This window comes from Staurois parvus, unplaced genomic scaffold (assembly GCF_062004578.1).
Source record: "Staurois parvus isolate SC_StPar_1 unplaced genomic scaffold, SC_StPar_1.0 ptg000097l, whole genome shotgun sequence".
NCBI lineage: Eukaryota > Metazoa > Chordata > Amphibia > Anura > Ranidae > Staurois > Staurois parvus.
The window spans coordinates 2,927,578-2,947,058 of NW_028317893.1; the positions used below are offsets into that span (position 1 = coordinate 2,927,578).

The window sequence follows — 19,481 nt, forward strand, 5'->3', positions numbered from 1 at the left end:
TGCATTAAAGTGTTACTAAACCCACAATAGTCTGTATATGCAGCAAAGCATGCTTGTTATACTCACTGTGGAACCTAAGGGGTTAATCCTCTGCATTGTGTAAAAAAGCTGTTTGATTCTGACTTCTTTGATCCTCCCCTTCTTCTAGTGTCTCCCTCTTATCTCCTGATAAGGCATATTGTGTGGAGTCGCTCTGCGCATGCTCAGTTTGGTGTGGTTTGCTAGAGAGGGTTTTTTTCTCCCTTGGTAGTGCATGTGATCAGCACAGAGCCAATCTGCACTGTCCAGACAGAGGTCAGGAGTTCTGCATCCTAGAGCAGAATAAAAACTCCTCCTACAAGCTTTAACCAGTGCTCTGTTGGACACTGATAGAAGTCACAAGACTGCTCTAACTGCTGATGAGAAAAGGTATTTAGCAGTTTATATTTACTAAAATAATTGCATTTCCATGTTGTGTGTACTGTGGGAGACCAGATATAGTGAATGCAGTTTCCTGGGGTTGTTAACACTTTAAAGCAGCCTGTTCATTTTATATAGACTGTCAACACAAATTAACTTGGGTTGTAAGGCCCCTTTCACACAGGGCAAACCGTCAGCAAATCTGTTTTCTCATTGGGGGATCTGTGTGCTGATCCCTGCTGAGCAAATGGATGACAGTTCCGTGTCTGCTCCCCTTATGTAGAGCAGACACCGCCCGCTGTCCTCTATGGGCGGTTGGATAGAAACAGACTGTCCATTTCCATCCAACTGCCATCCGGTCCGACAAATAGAAAGGGAACGGATCCCCATCTCTTTTTGGAGGGTTGGATTGGGTATCAGTGGGTGTAAATGGACACATAGAGGAGAATAGAGGTTCCAATCGGGTCCTCTGGAAAAACAGGCAGGCAGACCCGATCAGAACGTCTATGTGAAAGGGGTGTAAGACACCCGCACTTCATGTTCTGTGTGTTGTGGTGCACTAAAATGTGCAGTGATGTCCCAGGGAAAATAAAATGTAGAGCTGTGCATTGTGCTATAGCTCAGTAAAATGCACACAACCTGCGCTGGCAGGAGTTAATGTTGAATGTTTTTTTGCAGAGCATTTTCTTTTCTTGTAATTGTTATAAAAATAACCTGCCATTAGAGAAAATGTGTAGGTTAATATCCGGATAAGGCATTTTCAGTAAGAACTCGTATGGATTTATTTTTGTGTAATGACCAGTAAAAGACATTATACATAGGAGTATGGTGACTTGTGAGATTGCTGAGTGTGAATTGTGTTTACATTTTAGTGTATGTCTCTTACTGGAGCAGATAAAAGTCCTGAAATGTATGTGCTTTCTGTGAGCACATATACTCCTATACTAGACCCAAAAAGAAACATGTTAATTAGGCATCCATCAGTCATCAGGTGAAATGTTTTCTGCTTATCTCATCTTGGTATAGGATAAACCTCTACTAATGAAAAGATTTGCATTCTGCTTTTGCCAGCTCTGTAAATGAACAGCGGCTACAAAATCCAAGCTTCTTATGTGATCATGAAACCTAAGGCAAAGATATTCCTGATTGTTGTCATGCAGCTTCCTAAGCTCTCTAGCGTTTGGCTTATAGGGCTGAAAGGATAGAGATACTCGCCATTTCACCACTAAATACTTTTTGTTAGAGTAGTAAATGTACCCTTGCATATTGGTTGCCTGTCATCCAATCCAAATAATTGAAAGTAGTCTCCAATTGATAATGAGCACAAATAACCATTTTATAGGCTAAAGCTGGCATGGATTGAAATTCAGACTATAGCAGGGACAGGCTAAATTTCAGTCCATGTATGGGCAAGCTGGTTGTACAGAAGTTGAATTTTATGATTGACTTCTGTACAAGATCTCAACTAACAGACTTCAAAGCTCTATAGCTTCCAACATTTAGTCCTCATGCACACTGGACATTTTGATAATGCTGGTAATGTTAGCTGTGTAAAGTCACGTTAAAAACATGTTTTTTTTCAGCTATTTTTGGCGTTTAGCAGTGTTTTGCCATATTTAGCGGCATTTTCCTGCATTTTTACACTTTTGCCTTTCTTAGCAACTTTTTTTTTTTTTCTTTTTTGTAAAAAAAAAAGTCCAAAAACGCCGGTTTGCTAAGTTTTTCAGTGTTGGAGCGTATTTACAGCTAACAAAAACTCCTCTAGAAACCCTCCTAATCCTGTTTTTTTTTTTTTTTTTTTTTTTTTTTTTTTTTTTCTTTTTCAGCCAAAAAACGTCCCCACCAAAAAATGTTGATTACAGTCTGTGTGCATGGACACATAGGATAACATGCTGGGGAGTTTACTGGCTGTAGAATAAAAAAAACAATCAAAAGCCAAAAGCAGCTGCTGTAAAAATGTGCAGTGTGCATGAGGACTTTTTTTTTTTTTTATAATTTAAATATTTATTAAGTTTTTCATTTTAATACAAAATCCCAAATAGGGAAAAAAAAAATTCTCATACAAATAAACATTTATGACATTTCTATCTTTCCCTTACTAAAAACTCTTTTCCTTCCCCTCACACGAACCCCCCCTTCCCTCCCCTCATCCCCCCTCCTCTCCCTCTGCAGACTCTAGCCCATTCTACTCTCTTGAGGCTTGTTAACATCCTAATTCATATTTTCCTATATTTCTCTTTCAATCCTGCTCTTTCCCACTTTTCCCATCTCCTAAAATAAACTCTCATCATATCTTCCTACATATGATATGATCTTTCCATTCTACCAATCTGGTTTACTCTATTTATCCAGTCTTCTTCCTTCGGTACCTCAGCCTTCCACCAAAACTTAGGTATCAACCCTTTCGCCGCATTCAAGAAGTACCAAATACCTGAATCTTTATATTTATTTACAGATGTCTCCACATTGTGTAGGAGGCACGTCGTTGGGTCTAATCCTATGTCAATTTCAGTTATTTCTTTAATCAATTTGACTATTATCTTCCAAAAAGTCTGAATTTTTGGACATTCCCACCATATGTGAAACACCGTGCCCATCTCTCCACATCCTCTCCAACACTTATTTGAATTTTCCCCATTCATCTTGTGTTCTACACTCGGTGTGATGTGCCATCGTGTCACACACTTATAATTAACCTCAACCTCTCTCATACTAACATTATCGTGTATCAATCTAAACATCTTTCTCTGTCTATCTTCATCAAACCTAACTCCCATATCTCTTTCCCATTTAGTGATAAAAGTTAGCTTTGTGTTTGTGTCTAATTCTGTGAGTATTTTATACACTTTTGAAATACCGTGCTTCCCATCTCTGCGTGTCTCTAACAACCTTTCAAACATATTCCACTCCTGTTTTATTCTCAAAGGTTTCGGAAGACTTCCAATAAAACATTTCAATTGATAGTATTTCCACTCATCCATTCTACTAAAGATATCTCCCTTCTTCTCTATTAAGTCTTTAAGTGATCTCAATTCCCCCTCCACCAGAACATCTCTCAGTTGGGTATCCTCCCTTCTAAACCATCTCCCTGATATCTTGTTCTTTCCCGGGGGAAAGTAATCAGTATTTGTGAGAGGCATTAATATAGAATTAAATTCCCATTTCATGTTTTTGTGTAAGTTGTCCCATACCCTAAGAACATTTAAAGTGTAGATACTTGTGCTATCTTTGATTCCCCTAAACTGTGGTGGGACCCATATCATCTGGTTCAATCTAATGCCACTAAGATAATTTTCTATTGTTACCCAACTTTTCCCCTTGTGGTTAAATGTCCAGTCATATATTCTTGCTAAAACCACTGCTTTATAGTATCTCTTGACATCTGGTAGACCCAATCCCCCTTTCTCTTTAGTCCTACTCAATGTTTCATATGCTATTCTGGGTTTTTTATTCTTCCATATGTATCTTGTTAACATTTTTTTCGTTATCTTAAAGAAGGCTTCTGGAATTTTAATTGGTACCATTTGAAATCTATACAGTATTTTAGGCATAATTACCATTTTGACTAGGTTTATCCGTCCTATCCAGGATGGATTTCCTCCTTCTAGTCTTTTTAAATCTTCCCTGATCTCATTTACCAAAGAAATATAGTTTAATCTATACAAATGCTTAGATGAGGCAGTGAGTTTTATTCCTAGGTATTTTATCTCTTTTTCTCTCCATATAAAGGGGAATTCTTTTTGTAGTTTTTCTTTTTCATTCTTTGGTATATTAATATTCAGGATCTCTGTTTTCGTTGGATTAATTTTTAAATTTGATAGTTCACCGTACTCCTTCAGAATCTTCATTATATTTGGGAGTGTTATTCGGGGATTCCCAACATATAACAATAAGTCGTCCGCAAAGGCCGCTACTCTATGTTCTATGGATCCTATCTGAATTCCCTTTACCGATCCACTATTTCTTATTATTGACAACAAAGGTTCGAGTGACAATACATATAGCAGGGGGGACAGTGGGCAGCCTTGTCTTGTACCATTAGACATTCCTATGGGTTCTGATCTCTCCCCATTTACCGTGATGATTGCAGTGGGCTCTCTATATAATTTACTTATCCACTCTCGCATTCTATCACCTATCCCCAGCACTTTTAAGTTGTCCATCATAAAGCCCCAGTCCACTCTATCAAATGCCTTCTCTGCATCAATTGACAAGAGCGCCTCCGGGGCTTTCCCTTTTCTACTTTTCTGAATAAGCATCAGGGTTCTCAAGCCATTATCTCTGCCTTCTCTCCCCGGTACAAAGCCCACCTGGTCTCCATGGATCCATTCAGGCATCAGATCCCTCAACCTGTTTGCTAACACCTTTGCATACAGTTTAGTATCAGTGTTCAATAGTGAGATAGGTCTATAACTGGAGCACTGAGATGGATCTTTTCCCTCCTTGTGAATAAGTACTACATGGGCCTGTAGGGATTCTCTCCTCACTTCCATCCCACCTCCCAGAGCATTCATATATTTCTCCAGCTTGGGTATCAGTACTTCACTGAATTTCTTATAGTACTTAACTGTATAGCCATCCGGACCTGGGCTTCCCCCCCCCCCCCCTGTGCTTTTTAATGCTTTTTTAATTTCTTCCTGGGAAATTTCTGCGTCTAGGGAGTTCAACTGTGCTTTGCTTAGTTTTGGTAATCCCGCATTTTTTAAGTATGTCATCTTTTTTTTATTCCCTCTTGAACTTCTTTTAGAGGGCCTTGGGGATTAATATTATATAACTTTTTATAATACTCCGTAAATACTTTAATAATCTCTTTGTTTGAGTGGACCAACTCCCCCTTTGAACTTTTTATCTTTTCTATATAGTTCCTATTTTTCTTTTTATTCAAAGCTCTCATTAGATATCTTCCTGGTCTGTCTCCCCATCTATATCTCTCATTCAAAACCCTGTTGTATACTCTTCTCTTCTCCTCATCCATCAACCTCTCAAGCTCATCTTTTTTATCCAATAACTTCTGTCTCGTATCTTTTGTTATTTTCTTCTTATGTATCTGCTCCAAGTCCAATATGTCTTTTAATAATCCACTGACCCTCTCTCTTCTTTCCTTTTTCTTCCTTGCTCCTGCCGCAATCAAGATACCTCTTATGAATACCTTATGGCTTTCCCAGACTGTAGCTATCAATACTTCCTCTGTTTCGTTCTCCTTAAAATATACCTTGATCTCTTTCTCGATTTTCTGAACTACATCCTCATCCAGAAGAAGAGCCTCATTTAACCTCCACCCTAATCCTCCAGACCCCCTTCTTCCCCATCCCATTTTCATTACGACCGGAGCATGATCCGAGAGCGTCCTTGTCTCTATATCAATTTTAACCAGATGATCTATAAGTTGATGGTCTATTAAGATGTAGTCTAATCTCGAGTACATCTCATGTGCATTAGAGAAGAAGGTATAGTCTCTGTCTTTCATATGCGTTATTCTCCAAGTATCTACTAGTTGATATTCATGCATCACTTTCTTCAAAGCTCTCAGAGACCTACTCCCCTCTCTCTGCACAGAAGAGGTATTATCCCTTTGTGGGTCCATACAGAAATTTAGGTCTCCAGCTACTATCAAACGCCCTTTTTTAAATTCCATTAATTTTTTCAACAGACCCTTCATATACATCTCCGGATTTTTATTAGGGCAGTATATATTGGCTAAAGTACACTCTATCCCCTGAAGTCTACCTTTTTAAGAATAAAAACCTCCCCTCCGGGTCGGTTCTTCTATCCTCCAGCTCAAATCTTATATTCTTTGCCAAACCTATTGCAACCCCTTTTGCTCTTTTAATTGGAGAATCTGCATAATACCATATTGGATAGTGTTTGGATTTCAATTTCACATTTGCTTCTATCTCAAAGTGCGTTTCCTGTAAAAATACCACTGACGTCGCCCTATGATGTAACTCATTAAACAACCTAAATCTCTTCCCTGGACAACTCAGCCCGTTCACATTATAGGTTATAAACTGTATTTCTTCCATCATTCCCAATTAACTCCATCTCTCTTCCAAGTGCCTTTTCCTTTTTATCCTTACTGTCCTGCAGAGTATTAACCCAATACCTCCTCTCCTCCCTCCCACCCAACTCCCGTCCCACTCCCCTCCCAACCCCCCCCCCCCCCCCCCTAATTAGGCCTTGAAGCTGCCTATCAATCATTTGTGGTAATAAACCCACCTTTGATTTTTATACCTGGGGATTGAACTCCTCCCATGTACGGCTCATCCCTCCCTCCAACCACCACGGTTTCCCACCCTTGCTTTGTTTCTTTATCCTTAGCGGTACGATTTAAAGAGAAAGTTAGGGAAGAGGAGAAAAAAAAAAACCCACACCACCCCAACTAACTCCTCGCTACCCCTCCCCTACCTACTTCCTGCCATGCTTCTTTTTCCCCTATACCGATTTCTATCTCTGTTTCCCACCCACTGATCCTCATTCTCTGCAATTCCAGTCTGTCACAAAAGTCTCTTAAGTCCTCTGGAAATCTCAGATATGCTGTAACACCGTTTTTCCAACCGATTAAACACTCTGGGTTACCCCATCTGTATTGCACATTCCTTGATCTCATCTGCTCTAATAGGGGCCTCAAAGCTCTTCTTCTCCACAAAGTCTCATGCGATAAGTCCGCAAAAATCTGTAAATTTATATCACCATATTGAATAGTTGTTCTTCCTTTAATCCTTCTCCAAATCTCTTCTTTATCTCCATAATTTTGCAACTGAACAATCACATCTCTTGATTTTTCCTTCGCATTACCTTGTTGGAACTTTCCTGCTCTAAAAACTCCATCCAGTTTAATTTCCTCTGTTTCAGGTCTATCCATGATGGAGTTTAACATTTTACAGACTATATCTCGTAGATCTCCCCCTTTCAGAATATCTGGGTTTCCTCTTATCCTCAAGTTGCTTCTCCTGGATCTGTTCTCCTGTACTTCTATTTTATACTGCAGTTGTTTCTGCGTATTCCTCATCATAGCGGACCTTTTTTCTAAGTCCGTGATGTCTTGGGTATGTTTGTTAATTTTTCCCTCCATTTCTTCCGTTCTTATTAGCAGGTGCCCTAGATCCTGACGTATATTTGTCATTTCTTGCTTAATAGTTTTTTCCAGATCCTTAAACATTTCAGCCATCTCACTTTTATTTGGCACTTGTAGATCTTTTGCCAGATCTATCCTAACGGAATTTTCTTTCCACTGTTGGTTACTACTTTCCAAGCCCAATGACATTCTAGGACTGTTCTCCAAGGAAGTTTCCATTTCCCCTTTTTCATTTCCACTATTGGCTCTTTCTGGAGTCGCATTCCCCTGGGAGGTGTATTTTTTAATTGTACCTGTCTGAGACCCTTTTAGCCCACTTCCTTTAGTGCTTTTATTCTTCATATCTTCTGCAATAACTGTGCTCTTTAATCAGAGGGAAATTTTAAGCTGTATATTGGGGTAATGATGTCAGACAGGTTCTGTCAGTTTAACACTTCTTTTTACCACTTCTCACTTTCCAAATCCCTGGGAATCCCCCTTTTCTCTTTATGGGCAATATTTAAGTCCTTTCCCACAGATCAGCCAGCATAAACAGTTACATGTGGTTCTTGCGTGTGGACTCACCCTTCTTCACCCACTCACCCAGTGGGTCGACTTAGAGCCTCAGCCGTCCACTCTTTACACCTGGCCAATGTCTCTGGGGGATTCCTGCAGGGTCTCCTATACACTGTGGATGTGGGTCCTGTTTCTCTTTCTTCTCCTGTAGGTTTGGGGTGTAAACCGGCGTCTCCGCTCTCCTGTCTGGGACCCGGCACTTGGCAGGGAGCCGGCCGGCGTCTCCGCTTCCCAGAGCTGCCTTGCGGCCAACCCACGTGGTCACTTCTCCTTACTCCATCTCCCCGGCAACCGAACAGCTGATCGCTGGTCACCGCGGCACGCTCACCTCCCCGAGCTCCGCTCCCGTCTCTCCAGAGCGCCGGCGTCTCTCCCCCTGGAGACCTCCTCACTCAGGTAGGTCTCCAAGGTGCTCGGAGGTTGTCGGAGAGCACTCGCATCGTGCTCTCCGGCGCCGCCATAGTTAGGCTCCTCCCCCCGTGTGCATGAGGACTTAATCCAAAATTAAAGCGTATTAAACCCCAAACAAAAACTGTAATATATTTCAGCTTACCAGTCCTTAGATGTGGCATCTGCATTAGTTTTCTTTTTTAGGCTTTTTCCCTCTGTTTTCACCTGATGATCCGACCAGTAACACACCACCTGTATTAGCCTAGGTTCACATCTGTGTTCCTGTGGGCCGCGTTTTGCATGGGCACAAGAGCCCATTCATTTGCATGGAGTCCCTGCACTTCTTCAGAAAACTCAGCCCGCTTGGGAACCTCCGTTCCCAGTACGGTTGTGATCAGGGTGGATTTGATTTAAATCACTAGTCGGTAAGGCTTGATTTAAATCATAGTTTTCTACATAAAGACTAATTCTTGTTGGTATAACTTTAATATGCAAGTAGATGAAGATTTTTAGAATAACAACTTTTCATATTAGTTTTTTTATCCCCAGTTTAATAGGTTAATCATTCATATTTGGATAACTTTTCTGTTGTACTTAGGAAGGAGAAAAATAATCATTACCTAGATTTATTCAACTGAAACAATAACATTACAGCATATGTTATTTGCTTAAACAAACATCCATGTTTGTTAACTAATTTGGCTAAACAAAATATATTTTAAGAAACTTAGACTGTCAGCCCCTTCCTCCTCACACTTAGTTTCACTTTCTTCTTGTGCAGATCTATTCCACTCCAAACAATCTGAACTTCTTGAAATTTAGCACTGAAGGGGTTGATTCTGTATTCATAGGTTTGTAGAAGTTAGGATTAAGGTCTTTTTCTTAACTCTGTTCATGTTATAACATTTTTGCTGTGAAGAAAAGGCATGTGATCTCCGCTGAGTCAAATTCAGTTTTGAGAACTGCAAAAGTAAACCAAGCATCTGTGATAATATCTTGTAGGCAGAGAAACTGCCCAATAATCTTACAAAAAAAGAGCATGACATTGTGAATGGATTAATGGAATTTATTTACCAAAAAAATTAAACGTATACAGCCTTATTCTACATAATTAAAAAACTAATCTTTATTTCATGATGGAATAACCTTTGGATGGTAATATATTTTCCTCCAAAAAGCATTTTATTTTAAAAAATCCGATTTAAATAAAAAAAAACCCTTTTTTTTTTTTTTTTTTTTTAATCATTGATTTTTATCCACCCTGGTTGTGATTTCCATTGCTGGTGGCGTGCCATTATAATGGCACTGCCCACAGGGGGTCTGCGTTCCTATGTGCGGGTGGTGTGGCTGCACGTATTTTTGTGCGGATCCGCAGCGGCACCACCCACACAAATGTGAACCAGGGGTAAGGGTGCCCCACTCTGGATGAAGGAGCACAGAAGTAGCTTTAGACAGCAGCTTTGTCAGTCTGGGAGGATGGGAGTGTTAGGTGGACTAGCAGATTTAGGTAAACTAACAAATTGAAGCCAGACTCCAGCTAATACTTCATAAGGAGCTACAGCAAACCGTTTTTCATTTATGATAAATGTTTTACATTAATAACTGATGGTTGTAAACACCCCTGTCAGTGGTAAATGGTTTGCCTCGCCCTCATGACTGATAAATCAGCAGGAGAGCTTGTTCTTTTGAAAAACAAACCTACTGGCTGGATTATCAGGTAAAAATAAAGGAAAGAGAACCTGAAAAAGAAAACAAGTGCACCCATCACATCTAAGAATGGGTAAGCTGCAAAGTAGTAAATGTTTGGTTTTAATACTGCTTTCATATCAGAATTCAATATCTCTGCAGGGAGGATTCCTCCATCCACATTGAATGGGGAAAAAATGACTATTCTATGGGCTGCTTAAAGCAGAACTACATTACATCTGAGCAAAACAAACCCAAACGATTATTTCATTTTTTAATATTAAACGCAAACTCCCCCATCTATGCATGCTTTATTTTGCTGGGAAATCAGTTTGAAAACACCCCTCAGCATTTTTGGCTGTTACCATCTTGAGTAAGGGCAGATAATTCATGTAGCATTTTCTTCCTGGGATCCATCTGCCCTTAGATCATGCATGCAGGCAGGAGGGTGTGCTTAACTGAGAACCCCTCCTGAAGACTCCTGGGATTTTTGACGTCATTTGCCTAGGCCTGGAAACAAGGCAGTAACTGAAAAAAAAAAAGTTTAAAGCAAGTAAATATATACTTTCCTATCTATTTACTAATGCTAACGGCATAAGGATTACAAATAGTCTGTTAATTAGGAGAGTGACGTTCCACTTTCAATTCACCTTTTTGTGAAGAAAAAAGTAATACATTTATTTTTGCAGGGAAAAAAATGTGCATTTTATTTTATTTTTTTTCACTGGAGCCTGCAGAGTGTTGCACCTGCGATCAGTAGATCATGGTTGCAATGCCAGGTTCCTGTACACGCTGCCTAGAGCTCTTTTTATACCTCTGTACAGGCAGACAGCTCCTGAGTTTTATAGGCAGTGTGAATGAAGCTTTATTCACAGAATATAAATGTACTAAACAGCCAGTTACACAGCTTAGTAAAATTGACGTGATTTAAAGGGTCTGTTCACCCAAAACTGATTTTAGTTTTTCAAACGTTCAATCACCTGACAACTACTTGTATCTCTCAGGGATTCTACTGCCTATGTCTCTTACATACTTTTATTGGATTATTTAATTTATTTAATGGAGGGTTGTTATTTGTCTTATTCATTTTACTTTATTCATAATGCAACAGGAAGTGCTGGAAAGTTAAAAAAAAAAAATGGTGCTATTGTAGTAGCAAAGACATAAGAACCAGGGGCTGACATAGCTCACCAGGTTTCAACTAAAACTAAAATTTCACTTTGGAGTGGACTGGTCTTTTTAAAGTGGGTTGTTCAATGCATTCATTTAAAATCCTGGTTTGTATCTGTAATGCGGCATGAGTATTTGTCTGGTCTGTTCTTTCTATTTCTCTTTCACATTTGACATGCACTTTTGGTCCAGGTTACTGGAGAATTGATCAGGATTACAGGCTTGGAGCATGCTCCTTCAAAACAAGTGGGGAAGTGTTCATATTTTTATACTGATTATTATACAGGATTTATATAGCGCCAACAATTTGCTCAGCACTTTACAATATAACTAGTTTCATATTAACCAGATGACAGCAGCGCATCAAGTTGTGTCTTTTTAGATGTTAAAAAAAAATCTGTGTAACACCTTGTATGTGCTCATTACTGCTCACTTGATGACCTTAATTATCTTTAAACCATGGTTTGATTGGTTGCATAATTTGTGAAAACTATCCCATGTAGCCTTTTGTAATGTGTCTTTATTCTATTTGTGATCATAGTACACAAAAATTATGGCACTGTAATATTGTGATTGCATTCATGAAAATGATATATGCTAACGCTTGTATTCTATATGATGTGCTTTATTTCCAGCTTTCCCAGGAAGATTTCCTTTTTTATTTGTTGTAAAGAATGAAGTCGTATCACTTTCCCATTCCTGCATTAGCTGTTGCTGTGTGCATTTCTTGGATTTTGCCAGTACAGTGCTGCAATAAAGCCCTCTGTGCAAGTGATGTCAGCAAATGCTTAATTCAGGTAAGGTAAAGCCTTTCACTGGAATTCTTGGGTCACGGCTGGCCAGAGACTGTAGACTAGACTGTATTTGTGCAATATGATTGTCTATTGTTAAAGTATATCTAACACCAAAACAAAACTTTATATATTGAATCAATCAAACTCCTTCCCTTCCACTCCTACCAAAAAGTCACAGTTTCTCCCTAGAAAGTATGCAATCCAACATATCCTTTTTGTGGTAAACCATATAAAGCCCAAAATTACTCCCCTAATGTGTTTTGTCACTTCCGGACTTCAGACGAAGTGAAGTACATATATTTAAAAAGATAATACACTATGAATTTTTTATTTTCCTTTTTTTTTTTTTTTTTAGGTTTTCATGGAATTATTTAGGATCAATTTCCTTTTAACTGGATTGAAGTGAAAATTTGGGACTTTGATATTGGACACATTTGGATTCTGTTTTATTTTTATTTTATGTGATTTTGGAACACAATTGGGAGTGAATTTAAATTGGACACATATTTTAAGTGTAACAATATTTATTTTGATTGGATAAATTGATTATATTTGTAGGATTTAATTTTGGGCTTTATGTGGGATTTATATGGCTTACCACAAAAGGGATATGTTGGTTTATATATTGAAGCTTACCGTCCTCAAATGTGGTGGCTGTTTGTTCTCTCCTTTTTTTTTTTTTTTTTTTTTTTTTTTTAAGACTAAAAATATTTTCAGCAAGTACAAAAAATATCTGTTGATGGAGCCAGAAATGCTGTGCACTTGTCACTTCCGAAAAGGAGGCACAAACATACCTTAACCCCTTCCCGCCGGCACCTCCCGGCCCTTTAAGAGTTTCAGAAGTTAGGACGGGCGGGGTTTATGGATCATGTGACCGCTGTGACGCGCCGTCGTGGCAGTCACATGATCGGGAAAGGTCCCGATCGAAAGAGCAGACCAGGACCTTTTTTCCGTGAGTACCGGACATGTGTGCTGGGAGTGTGCAGGGTGCACGCTCTCATCACATATGTTTTTTTCTTACCTGAACGCAAATGTGCGGCTGCTCGGCGTCTAGGCCCAGATGCTGGGAGGCCGCACATTTGTCGGCTTAAAGGGTTAAATTTCTTGTGTTAAAGAATATGTAAATCCAACATTTCATATCCCTGATATGTGACTGCTGTACCATGTACTCTTATGAAAAAGTACCCTGTTCTCTTTGTATTGCTTCCTTTTGTGTGAAATCCCTGGTATTCCTAAGAGTCCCTAATGATTACTATTAAAAACTGACTGACAACATACCCCCCTGTGCAGCCATTCACTGGGAAGATCGGTGTGATGTTGTTTCCTGTCCCCAGCTCTTATGCAGCTGAGAACAGAGGGTATGTAAAAAAAAAAAAACTAGTTCAGTAAACTGCAATATAACACTTTTTTTTTTTTTTTTTTTTTTGGGGTTGTTTGGTATGGGTTAATTAAAAAGTGGAGATGTTGCCAATTGCTACCAGTCATTTTTGCTCTTAAAGCGGTACTAAATCCAAGACCAAAAATATAATACATTGCAGCTTACTAATCTGTAGATGTGATTGTTGCATTAGTTTTCTTTTTTAGGCTTTTTTTTTCCTCTGTTTTCACCTATGATTTGGTCAGAAATGCACCTCCTGTATTAGGGTACCTCCACTATCGGTGAAGGAGCAACAGAGACCCTTTTTGGACAGCAACATTGTCAGTCTGGGGGAAGGGAGTGTGGGATGTACTGGTGGATTTAGATACACTAACAAACTGAAACCAAACAGTTAATTATTTTTAAGTGGTTATGGCAAAGAGTTTTGTTCTTTTGGGATGAAGGTTTTACATAATCAGTAAACCAGACTTTCAGCTGTGCCAGATGACATACATCCAAACTCCTACAGCATGAACATTTGGCAAACATGCAAAGTAGTTGTTTTCAGGTTGCCTCCAAATCCACTGGATGTATAGGGTGATGGACTGTGCTTGGTAAGCAAACAGCACCAGGTACAACTGAGTAGCAATGCCCTTCTTCATAGATTGCTTAATTTTTCCACCCAACCATAGTCTACGATCATTACTATAATGGTCATCTGAGGGCTGCCACTTTCATATGTCAGGCTATCATTTGACTTTACAGCCTTCCAACCAACAGTATGTGAAGAAGATCTACTTGCTTTTAGATTATCATAGTCTTGTGGCTTTTCTTAGTTGTCATTTTATGCCCTTTTTGTAGCTTTACCTTTTAAGTGTCTAGAGGTGGCCAGACTGATTACTTCACTTTGTCTATAGTCACTGAAATCTCTGTTGTTGTTATTATTATTATTATTACTATTATTATTATTTGTTTTTTTTAAATTCTGGTCTAGTATGCACCACCATGTTTTTCGAAGTTTGTATAGATAGTAGATGGTCTACGATCATTGTTTTACAAGTTGTTGTACAAGTAGAAAACGTTGCTGGTAAAACCTAGTATGATCTGGTCCTACAACAGAATGTGAATATTGTTTATCAAAGGATTCATCACCACAATTAAATGGATTTGTAAGTAAAATAAAATGGATCCGCTTGATAACTAAACATGATCATTCTACTGTTACCATTCTGTGATGGTAATAAGCCCAACAATGAACTTCTTCTGTTATTTACTTTTTATTTTGTTCAGTTAGGCTCCATCCACACTAGCGGTTTTTGTTTTAGCTAAAAAAAACACTGGTAATGGTTTAGGAGCGTACGAGTTTTTTATTAACTTTTTTACAGTACATGTAAGGAAAAAAAAAAGAGAGAAAAAAAGCTGTTGGGTGCGTTTTTAGCGGGGGTTTTTTTCTGCTGGAAAAACGCTCCCAAAAACGCTACAGAATTTTTTAATTTTATTTTTATTTTTTTTTTTTCCTGCTCTAAACTCTGAATAGCCTAAAATAGTGTGAATGGACACACAACACTTAACTTCTAGGATCAGGAAAAAAAAAATGCTGATAACAGCTAGTTTGCATGGAGCCTTGAAGATCAAGGCTGAACAATTTCTTACATTTCAATAAATGCAAAAATCATGATCACTCAAATACCGAGCTGTCCTGTGTACACTTCCTGTTTTTTTCTTATTGAGTGTACTTAGTCCTTCTGGTTCTTAGTCAAGTACATATGATCAAAAAATCGCTTTGAGAGCTGTATTTTTCGTCCGATAACACAGGTCTGCAAAAAATTTTTTTTTCAAGTGCTGTTTTGGTTATTCCACATAATCTTTGTTTTTTGGTGCACTGAATCCGAAAATGACCTCCATTTGTCATAGGACCTCACGTTTCCTGACAATTTAGGTAACTATGTTAAGGCAATACCTCAAAATTAATTTTATAAGTCTATTTCCATTTAAGTTTTATTACAATTTTTTTTCATAAATCCTTTTTTGAACTGAAATGAGCTCACCTATACACACTAAACTCGATTCTTCTTCCCTGTGAGGGTCCTCTTGGTGCATTTATGCTTGTGAGTAGCATCTGGAATGTCTCTCTGAAGCATCCAACAGTAGTCTGCCATCATTGTAATGCTCCATTTTCCCTGGTATCTCCTTTCCATCTCTTTAATGTCTTGGTGGAATCGTTCACCTTGTTCCTCACTCACAGCTCCCAAATTTTCAGGAAAGGAGTCAAGGTGGGACTGGAGGAAATGCACTTTCAAACTCATCAGGCAACCTAAAGCTTGAAATGCTTTCAGCATTCGTCAGATGAATTTTTTTGTAGTGAGGATCTTTGTTATTGCCTAAAAAGTTCTGTACGACTTCTTTAAATGCAATCCACCCTTCTTTTTGAGGATCCGTCATGGTATTGACAAACTCTTGATCAACTATAAGCCTTCTAATGTCTGGTCCGAAAACACACCTTCCTTCAATTTTGCCTCTGACAGGCCTGGAAACTTGGTGACAAAGTATTTGAAGCATTCTCCATCTCTTGGAAGTGATTTTATGAATTGCTTCATCAATCCCAATTTTATGTGGAGAGGTGGTAGAAGAACTTTATGGGAAGGTACCAGTTTCTCGGAGGACTTTTTTTTTTTTTTTTTCACCCACTGTTAGCACCCTCAGCTGCCAACTCTTCTTGGTCCAGTGATTTTGTCGGTCTCGACTGTCCCATATAGACAGAAAACAAGGGAATTTGGTATCCCACCCACTGGATTCTTCAGGAAAGATTAACCTCTTCTACCATTAGAAGCACAGACTCAGGGCTGAGGCTTACACATTCAGCATGCTGCTGAGTATCCCAGTAGTCAGACATGTCACTCAGAGCAGCTCTTGTATTCACCCCCTTTGCAGGGGGGAGGGGCAGAGATTGTTTACCTGCAAATAACAACAAAGGGCCAGAAGAGAACTAGGGAAATGAGGAAATAGAATTATTTTTTTTTTCCCTAAAACTTGCTTAGCTTATGTATATATTGCTGACCATCAGTTACAGTGCTATTTTTTTTTTTCATAACTGACAACCCCTTTAAGTTTTTTTGGCATTTTATATCTTAAATGCACTTATGTGAATTAATTAATAGTAATTTGGACTTTAAATTTGTTTAAAAACCCATAATATAAAAAAATACCAAAAATTTGATAAATTTGAAGACAATTTTGCATTTTTTGGCAAATCATGACGTCAAGGAGTTTTTTCAATTTTTTTTTTTTTTTTTTTTTTTTTTTTTTTTTTTTTAGCACATCAAAATACATGGAAATTTGATGAAAATAATCAAACAGTTTTTTAGTCGCAGACCTGTGTAATCTGATCATCAGTACACAGTTTTCGAGGGCCGATTGCGACAGTTCATGCAAAATTATATGGAGGGACAAACACAGAAATTTTAATCGTATGATACCAGTACATACTATTTTTGTTTTAAGCAGTACAGCATTGGTCCAAAAAAAAGAGACCAATCATGCTCAGAAACAAAAGAATACATTACATCACTTCTGAAATTCTATTCTGTCATGCAAAAATTTTCGTAACTTTATTAACCCTCTTCATTTTTGATATGAGACTAGCATGCAAAAAAAAACTAGACGATCATTCGGCCAATATTCTTGCTTTATCTTGGACTGTGTCCTGGAAATGAGGCCAGTGGTTGGGATTCCAAGGTTTAGCAAAAGACAGCAGGGAGGGTTGACTCAATTCAGTCCACAAAAATGTGGACAATGTTTCAGCACACAACAAAGATATAAGAACTGAGTGCATTTCTCGTACATCAACAGGTATTTTTCTGCACCTGAAAGGGATAGTGTACAGGAAAATATGTATGTATTGCAAAGATGAAATGCATGTGTTTTTTTTTCTGAAATAATTCTGGGGCTGCTCCACTATGGTAATGGTTTTTATCTGTTAAAAAAAAATAGGGAACATTTTCTGCTGCTCTTCTTCTTTTAAATTTTCCTTACATTTTGGAGAACCAGAGAAAGGAATAAAGAATTAAATATTTGTGCCTGAAAGTGGATCTTTAGAGACACATGGATAATGTTAAGTACTGACAAATAGCTCTAGGCTATTTTCCTTTTCTAAAGTGAAAGTTATGTGTTCAACTATAATACAGCTGTTTACAGCACTGAATTTAGCAGACACTGTGGTGCCTGGGAAGGCCTAGAACTGTTTGGAAGCTCAGGTAAATGCTTCCCTCACACTAACAGCATGTACCTGTAATGCGATTACACTTTTTTTTTTTTTTTTACAATAAGCAGCACAATATGTCCTGCTAGTGTGAATGGAGGTATGTTTCACACCTCTGCATTTGTGTGGAAGATGCACTTTAATGTAATCAAAATTAAGGAACAAAAAAGTCTATAGGCATCTCCTCCAATGGGAGCTTTGTGATTTGTAAAATAGTTTTATGCTACACCTCTTATGCTGTGGCAGCATTGTTTTTATTGCAACACTGAAAAAAATTCTTAGTACATTTGACTTAACAAATACTATTCGAACATACGTCAATATTTGAGCCGGCCATAGACGATTTGAACCTTGAGATTCAAACCATGTATGAGCAGGCTGAATGTACCCAAGTTGATCTATCAACTTGGCTACAACCAGTCTGCTGGATTGTACATGTGATTATTGCTAGCAGCTGTCAGCAATAATCACTATCTTCTCACAGCAGGGGACCGCTTCCCCTCCAGGAGAACACAGTGGATCAGCGGGAGCGATTCCCCTGTCAACACTGTCTGTGTTGATGGGGGAATCAAGTGAATTATTTTCCTGCAACCAAAGAAATTTGCACTGTCTATAGCCTGCTTTCCTTTGCTTTTAACAGTCGATTTTGGAATTAAAGTGTTACTAAACACAAGACTGTTCATTCACTATATCTGGTCTCCCACAGTACACATAACATAGAAATGCAATTATTTTAGTAACATAAACTAAGTACCTTTTGCTTATCAGCAGTTAGAGCAGTCTTGTGACTTCTATCAGTGTCCAGCAGAGCACTGGTTAAAGCTTGTAGGAGGAGTTTTTATTCTGCTCTAGGATGCAGAACTCCTGACCTCTGTCTGGACAGTGCAGATTGGCTCTGTGCTGATCACATGCACTACCAAGGGAGAAAAAAACCCTCTCTAGCAAACCACACCAAACTGAGCATGCGCAGAGCGACTCCACACAATATGCCTTATCAGGAGATAAGAGGGAGACACTAGAAGAAGGGGAGGATCAAAGAAGTCAGAATCGAACCGCTTTTTTACACAATGCAGAGCAAGCTTGTAGGAGGAGTTTTCATTGTCTTCTAATTGTTCTATGAAGCTGCATAACCCCTGGCCCTCTGTCTAGACAGCGCTGATTTTCTCCCCCCCCCCCCCCCCCCCCATAAGGCAGGCCATAGATTGTGATTTTCTTTCTTGCAACCATGGGTGGAATTAAAGAAAATAGCTTGATTACACCATCTACACAGTGAGTGCAGGGAGCCGTTCTTGCCAGGAGAACGCAATTAATATTGCTAGCAGCTATAGCAGCAATAATTGCAAGCTAAAAATCTGACATACTGGTTGTATCCAAGTCAATTCATCAGTCAGCCTGCTCATAAATGCATCGAATCTCAGCTGGACCATGCTGAATTGGCAGAGATTCGATCCATCTATGGCTAGCTTTAATGCATTGAATGCACACTAGATAGGTTGTATTAAAGTGTGAAGAAAGGATTTACTTTTTTCATATACACAGCTTCCAGTTAAACATTGATAGCATTGTACACCATTCAGAAGTAATGAAGCATCTCACTTCATGCAACAGTGGAGACTTTACTCTGAGCATTGTTGGAAGACCATTAAGAAGTTGGTGTGTAAACAGGAGCCTAATGACTTCCTTTTGTGTGACCCTTCCAGACATTTGTTCAATTCTAGACCAGAAGTCTCTGCATTTTAAAGCATTCATGTATCTCTCCTGCTGTGAGCAGTAATGAGGGATGTGACCATTTCAATA

The 19,481-nt window shown here is 38.7% G+C and overlaps 1 protein-coding gene across 1 annotated transcript in view; it reads left to right on the top strand.

The window, feature by feature from the left end:
- Positions 1-19,481, top strand: part of TWSG1 (twisted gastrulation BMP signaling modulator 1) — an 89,980-nt gene that overhangs the window by 7,531 nt on the left and 62,968 nt on the right. Inside the window, exon 2 of the mRNA XM_089671001.1 lies at positions 11,911-12,072. Within this exon, the coding sequence (XP_089527127.1) occupies positions 11,950-12,072 (123 nt within the window). The 5' untranslated portion in view covers positions 11,911-11,949. The remainder of the gene's footprint in view (positions 1-11,910; positions 12,073-19,481) is intronic.